General features: G+C 43.2%; 1 protein-coding gene across 1 annotated transcript; it reads left to right on the forward strand.

Annotated features, from left to right (window-relative positions):
* Positions 1–844: 844 nt before the first annotated feature.
* LOC124702907 lies at positions 845–6,879 on the forward strand. The gene is made up of 2 exons (XM_047235091.1): positions 845–963; positions 3,695–6,879. Exon 2 carries the CDS (start codon positions 3,867–3,869, stop codon positions 6,579–6,581), a length of 2,715 nt encoding a protein of 904 aa, XP_047091047.1. The 5' UTR covers positions 845–963; positions 3,695–3,866; the 3' UTR covers positions 6,582–6,879.
* The last annotated feature ends 588 nt before the right edge of the window (positions 6,880–7,467 follow it).

Here is a 7,467-nt window from a genome sequence, read left to right on the forward strand (position 1 = left end):
CCCTCCTTTGAGCCGGCGGGGGTGCCACCAGGTCGTCGTATGGACTATTGAGGTCGAGGTTTGCACAACCCCGCCGACCACAACATGACTACAATTGGTGCTGCTCGGCGAAAACATGGCGTCCAGATTGAACTTGCTGAAGTCGGAGGGGGGGGATGGGGGTGGAGTAGTTGCGGGAGAACCTTGTGTGTGGAGCCACAACCTTCCTGGAAGTAGCTCGGGGTAGACGGGGATGAGCCCCTCGAGTGGAGGGACGAGGACGAACTCATTGAGTAGAGTGGCAATAAGGAGCTCCCTCCTACGACAATGCCCGGGATGAACCCTTGGCTAGCGGATGCATGGAGCGCCATATCCATTTTAGCTCCGACTTTTGCAACCACTCTCAGCGCTCCGCCGTCGCGTATTCCCACCGGATGCAGTTCCTCTCCCACACCTCCGGCGTCACATCCATTGGCTTATCCTTCGGTGCTGGCCTTGTGCGTGGCTTGGTGTAGGGCCTCACCGCCTTCGGCTTTAGCGGCCCCTTCGACACCAACATTCCCAGCCGCGAACTGTGCCCGTCGGCGAGATGGGCGTGAATAGGAGAGCGATGGGTGAGAGAAACGGAAGGCGAGAAAAATAAAATGCGAGGAGGCAATAAAATGGAAAGTGAAACAGGTTTCGGCTGTGACACCTTTTGAATACTTAGTACTCGACAAATATATCATACATTACCCTTCTACCCTCACTTTCTCTATCCATTGTGGATACTCGCGGCGGCCGCTTGTAAAGTTAGATTAGACGAGCCCCCTATTTTCTGACGCTCCCACTCCCCGCCGTACTACCCGCAGAGTACAACACGCCAGTCTCCGCTCTCCACTGCCCCCAACCAAACCCCACCCCACCCCGTCGATCGCTCCCGCTACCTCGCCGCTGCGCTAGGCTCGCCGGCTTCCGGCCACTCCACTCCCAGTCCAAGCTCAGGTTATCTCTACTACCCATCCTCTGCTTCCCCCACCTTACCTACCTGTGCCGCATTCCAATTTTGCTATTCCTCTTCTTGCCTTTTGGATTGCGTCTAATCTGGGTCGATGGGTGCTGCCATGATTATCTGCTCGGCTCTCCAATGCGTTCCGCGTGAGCTTCCTCGTTCATATCCTTATTCTAGCTTTCGCGTAGGCGCGCGAGGTTGGGTTCTTGAGGCAGCAGCCGCCATCGCCATGCCGCAGCGTTGCGGGTGGTCGCGCACGCGCAATCGTAAATCAGGCGGGGAATTCTGAATGGAGGTGGTGGATGTGTATGGGCTCGCGAGACGCAGACGCGAGCAGATTATACTCTTTGCCCACCCCCTCTTGCTTAGTTGTTTAGGCCTAGGGTTCCTAATTTAGCCCTAATCGGGATGCTCTTCAGGATTAGGTTGCTTAATTAAGTAGGGTGGTTTGCATGCTACAGGAATGCAAAGATGGCAATACTACGCTGAACTGCTAGTTTTATGGTCTGATGGTCAAGGCAGTTCTTCAAACACTTGCCTTTCACGTATACATGCCATTTCTCTTGTGTGTCTCGCACACTGAGCAGAGAAATACATATCAATTGTTTGTGGTTATTTTTCTGTAATCAATTTCGCAATTACTTAAATGAATTAGCAAGTTCTTCAGCACCACCTGTTTATTTGACAGGAAAACAGTAAGGTCCTATTGTGTATTTCCTTTGTTTATTTGGTATATACCGCCTGCTATTTTTGATTTGCTTTTCTGATGATATCCTCCATACAATGTACATAAGGTGTGAGGGTACTACAATTTTTTGTATAGAATTTGGGGCTTGGAATGGTCCCCCAATCATCATGCATAGCTACATTGATTACCTTGCTGGCACTATGGTTCTGTAGAAACGGAGGGATATATTTTCCACATTCACTTTTGTCATTAAGATCTATGTATGCACAAGTTAAAACACTATAATTGTACATGCACGCAATTATCTCGGGGACGATGTCAAGGAAAGTAACATATTCAACTAAGTCTTGTTAGAAAACTCCAAAAGCTTCTTTTTCAATCTAAGCTAACCTATTGTGTTGGAGGTGGTTTTAGCATAATCTGTTCTAAACCTGAAACTAAGGTGGTTCTTAAATTTACTCTAGGCATGGGTGTGGTTCCAGTTCCATCCTGTTGATTCATGAACGTGATAGTAGTATGCTGGACTAATTCCTACCACATGCTACTATACTATCCACAGCAGAATCCAAAGGTTCTAATTTAATTCGGTTTTATTTATTTGTGTTATTTAACCACAGTAGATGGCAAAACGTAAAGGCATGTGTATTGAGCCATGTGCGGCATTTTTATAATCCAAATTCAGTTTTCAGTAAGTGGAAGAGATAAACCCCATTACGTGTTGTGTGTGTCGTGGCAATTGAATATATCATATTTAAACATCACTACTGTTCATCTACTGTGAAAGACGACACCAGAATATACACATCAAATTATATATTTGGTCCGCATCATGTTCCCATCCACAAGGTTAAGTAACAGTGGACTTAGCGTATCATTTGCTTTGTATGTAAGTGGAGAGTGATGAGACAAGACTGATTATTTCACCAGGTGGGGGTACTCCAGAGAACATACAATCACCAGGAGGGGGTACTCCAGAGTCCATACAACGTAATTTTCCAAAGAGTGTCTAAAAGCAACTACTTTTTTTTTTGAACAAGGAAAGGCGCCAGGGGCGCCACATTTTCATTCAGCTCATAAGCAAAGTACATCAAGAAGTACATATCCCTGTAGTTCAAAGTTTTGGAAAGAAAGAGCAAAGGGAAAAGAGCCTATACATCAACAAGTGACTGCTAAGAAGCCTGCTTTGTCAGATTCCAGTGATTTGTTTTTTTTTCCGTTCACTTGCTCCCTCTGAATTTGTCCAATTTTCTTATTGTTATTTATGCTTATGCATTGTATTTAAGATCTGCATGCATCATGATTGATATATTTTTAGCTTTTGTGGGCATATTCTATACTTGTGTGTTCATCATGCAACTCGTCCTACTTAGCACTGCCTTCAGGGAGGTCCGGTACTTGGTTAGCCAAAATAAGGTGCATACATGTTGGTCACTGGTTGAGAGCATTAGCTATGGTAGTTTTAAATCATAAAGGAATTTGGGTAAAATCCTCATGAAATACAATTACAACAACAACATCAAAGCCTTTTTCCCAAGCAAGTTGGGGTAGGCTAGATATGAACCCAACAGAAAAGAAAACCAAGACAAGGAGAAAGAAAGAGGAGGGTTGTGATAGGCTTGGCGAGCCAACATAAAAACCAGCCTTTCCTATGGATATGAAACCCTCATAAAATACAATTAACGGTGAGAATAGTTATAGATCGATTACCTTGTGGTTATTTCTGCTTCAATATAATCGTATCTACCTGTTATTACAAGTGTGGGCAACTGAATTGCTGAGAATGCATTGTGCTTAGGTCTATCGTATCTTATTAAATTTCTACTAGCAGTAAATTTACATGTGCTAAATCATCTACAGTTCTATTCCATTTATCCTAACATGCATGCTGACATATATGTGTTATGTTACTTCATCTGCAATGTAATACAATCCTTGTTGTGGAATTTAAGTAACATGGAATTATGAATTCATAATAATATTTAGTCAGTTTTATAGTTCTATTACTAATAGTTGCTAATTCTTTTGTATATATGCAGGGCGTAATGCACCGCAATTTTTCTTTCCATATTGGTGTTACATAAAGACATCAAAATGTTCACCTGTGCTCTTACTAGTTTGTTATCCGAAACATGTTTGCTTGGAGCATATTAATGTCAGTCTGCTAGTAATATATGTGAAAGCTTTTGTGGCAGTTTCGTAGACAATTTGATGGAGTGCAACAGAGAAGAGGCTTTGAGGGCCATAGAAATTGCTGCAAAAAAGCTGGAAAATAAAGACTTTGTTGGGTCCAGAAGGGTTGCACTTAAAGCTCAAAGACTTAATCCAGAGCTTGAGCACATACACCGGCTGTTAACTGTCTGTGAAGTGCATTGTGCAGCAGTGGCAAAAATCAATGACGACTTGGACTGGTATAGTATTCTCCAAGTGGACGCGACAGCAGATGACACAGTCATAAGAAAGCAATATGACAAACTTGCCAATTGGCTCCAGCCTGATAAAAACACTCTCTCTGGTGCTGAAGTTGCTCTGAAGTTGGTCTCAGAAGCTAGTGAGATATTATGTGATCGTACGAAGCGTTCTTTGTATGACATCAAAAGGCAGAATGCTTGCAAACATGTGATAAACAAGGCTACACAGCTATCAAGTAAGACTGGTGCAAATAGAAGTCATGTGGGATGCAAACAACCACCTGCTTTTGTACCGGTGTTTTGGACCATGTGCCCACATTGTCGGAAGCGATATGTGTACTACAAACGGAACTTTCTAGTCCACTGTGATGACTGTGGTAAATTGTTCTTTGCATTCAAGCTGCATGAGCAAGCTGTGCCCTCGAGTTTCCTATCTGATTCAGGGAATAATGCTCAAGTTTTACCTGGAAAGTTTTCAGGTCAACTATATGGAGGCACTAATCAGCACGCCCAGTATACTAACATGTGTTCTGCAGAGAGGAAAATTGACTCGGAACCTACAATGAATGCTGCTCCAGTTGATGACCATAGAAAATGGGATGACAGGGCAGGCGGTAATGAGGAAGGTAACCGTTCAGAGACAAAAATCGATGTAGTTCTGTTTTCAGCAACAAAACAACCTAAATCGCCTGTTGCAGACAAGGAATCAGTTAGCAATTTGACATTAGATCGTCCTGATCCAAACTTCATTTCTACACAAAACTTGAGAAGTGAAGATGCACCTCCAGGGCCAAATATTGCAGGGTCCTCCAGTGTTCAGAGATTATGTAAGAGAATGCAAGATAATGGCGCTGACTGGTATGATGTCACAGACTCCTGTAATAATAAGAGGCAACGGAAGCATGACACCCCATCTAGTTCTTATGAGCAAATAACTGATGATATTGCCGCCGCCGCTGCTGCTGACAATCATGACTTCAGCAGAGTGGATAGCCAAGATGGAGGAATTGCAAGACATGAAACCGATCAGCAAAGTTACAAGGAAGCAAGTGGTAGTTCTCGTCAGAACCTTGGCAGTCATGTGATTACCTACCATTATCCTGACTTCTTTGATTTTGGCAAGTTCAGAGATGTTAACAAGATTGCAGTTGATCAAATATGGTCTCTTTATGACAACCTTGATGACATGCCGAGAATTTATGCTTTGGTAAAGCATATCGATACTTCCAACCTTAGAGTTCAGCTGACGTGGCTGGAGCATAACTCAAGGAATGAACAAGAGACCAACTGGACTAATAAAGAATTGCCAGTATCTTGTGGAAACTTTTGCTTAGGAGGAGAAACAAAAGTATTACAAGATCCATCGATGTACTTGTCTCACAGAGTTTCATCGACAAAAGGCAAAAACGGAAACTCATATGAAATAAATCCTAACAAGGGTGAGGTATGGGCTCTTTACAAAGGATGGAGCATGCAATGGAGCTCTGATGCAGATAACCATCGGTCCTATGGATATGATATTGTTGAAGTCCTCTCAGTTGGCTCAACTAGTGCTGATGTCACTGTTTCACTGCTAATGAGGGTTGATGGCTTTGTTAGTCTATTTACACAAGCTAAGGACAAACCATTTTTTTCGATACCATCAAGTGAGCTACTCCGATTTTCTCACAGTATCCCCTTTTATAGAACAAATGGAAATGAACGGGTAGGCGTTCCAGAAGGATTACTGGAACTGGATACAGCGGCTCTTCCAAGTGATCTGGGAACATTTCCTTTGGTTACTCTTGAATCTTGCATGCCTTCAGAAGATGTTTATTATACATATCCAGAATCTGAATTCCACAACTTTGAAAAAGACCGTTCGTGTGAGAAGTTTGAAAGTGGCCAAATTTGGGCTCTCTACAATGACACCGATACATTCCCGAACGTCTATGGCTGGGTGAACAAAGTTGAGACACAACCGTTTGAAGTGCATTTGACCTGGCTTGAGTCCTGCTGTCAACAGGTGCAGGAGAAGCTGTTGTTGGGGCAGGATATACCTGTGAGCTGTGGCAAATTTAAAATACGAAGCTGGAAAACGAAGTATGGTGGAACTCATACCTTCTCTCATTTGGTAGAAAATAGCCAAATTGATACAAACTGGCAGGTTAATATTCTTCCGAAGATGGGTGAGGTTTGGGCCATCTACATGAACTGGTCACCTGATCGGGTTCCTTCCAGCAACAACCGCACTAATAATTGTTTTGAATATGCTATTGGGGAGATCGTCAAGTGCAGTGAACGAAGCACATTTTTTTCTTTTCTGACTAAAGTTGATGGCTACGTTGCTGTGTTCAAGCCTGACATAACTAAGGGGGTACTGAAAATACCTATGAAAGAGAACCTGAGATTTTCTCATCGAATTCCATCGTTTCGTCTGACAAAGGAGAAAGGTGGTAGACTTCGGGACTTCTATGAGCTCGATCCAGCTTCTGTTCCTGGCGCTTTTCTTCAGCAGGGTGGCCCTGGTAATTGACTCTGTTAAGACTTAACCTTTGTGAAGACAGCAGGAGGGAATTTATGCCACGGTGGAACTCTATATAGTTTTGTGTTTTGCACCTGAACATCTAGGGCGTGGCAAATGCAGGCTAAGTATGGTGCCTCCGTATCCTCGGAGGAACATGCATGCTAACTTACTTCTGTGACCTCTGGAACAAATTTATTTGGTACTATTTGTAGTCATGTTGAACTGCAAGTAATTCACTATTGCACTTGTATTTGCTGGATGCAAGGAAGCTGTTGGGACATGGATATTGGTACTGTTTCCTTGCTTACTACTATATGTACCTGGTAATATTTGTGCCAGTTGATGTGTGGGTGTGAGTTCTTGCACAGTCCACATGTAGTCAGTGACTCACGAGATTCAGAACACGTGTTTTTGTGTCCCAGAAAATTACACTGGGTTACTGCTGAATTTCTGTTTGTGGGTGCGTCGAACCGCTTGAGCATCCACTTGAGCCTCCTCGCCATCCCGTCGATGCCAAGGCGTGAGTGTCCAAGACGGGTCAGTTCCTAATGGTCTTACATTGAAGTGCCTGACCTTTTTCGCTAGCCGGGTGTCTATGAACAACACCTTCTACATCAGATATGCATACCTGGCATTATGGCCTTTTTCCAATTGACTTATGGGGTTCCCTTATTTTTTACAATCCCAGTTTATTTCACAACTTTTATTACGTTTCAGTACAGCCTATTTTTACCTTTATTTTCACATGCAGTAAATACATACATCACTCACTTGTTTTGTTAATAAATAAAATGCAAAAAAAAGATGAATAACCTGTCCAATTTTGCTTGAGAAAAGGAAATATTAGTTGAACAGGAATTGCAGCGGCTTCTTTTACGGTACCTTTTACCACAGT

This window comes from Lolium rigidum, chromosome 3, assembly GCF_022539505.1.
Source record: "Lolium rigidum isolate FL_2022 chromosome 3, APGP_CSIRO_Lrig_0.1, whole genome shotgun sequence".
Taxonomy (NCBI): domain Eukaryota; kingdom Viridiplantae; phylum Streptophyta; class Magnoliopsida; order Poales; family Poaceae; genus Lolium; species Lolium rigidum.

Coding starts and splice junctions, on each gene's coding strand:
- LOC124702907 (XM_047235091.1), top strand. CDS start 3,867: ATGGAGTGCAACAGAGAAGAGGCTTTGAGGGCCATAGAAATTGCTGCA.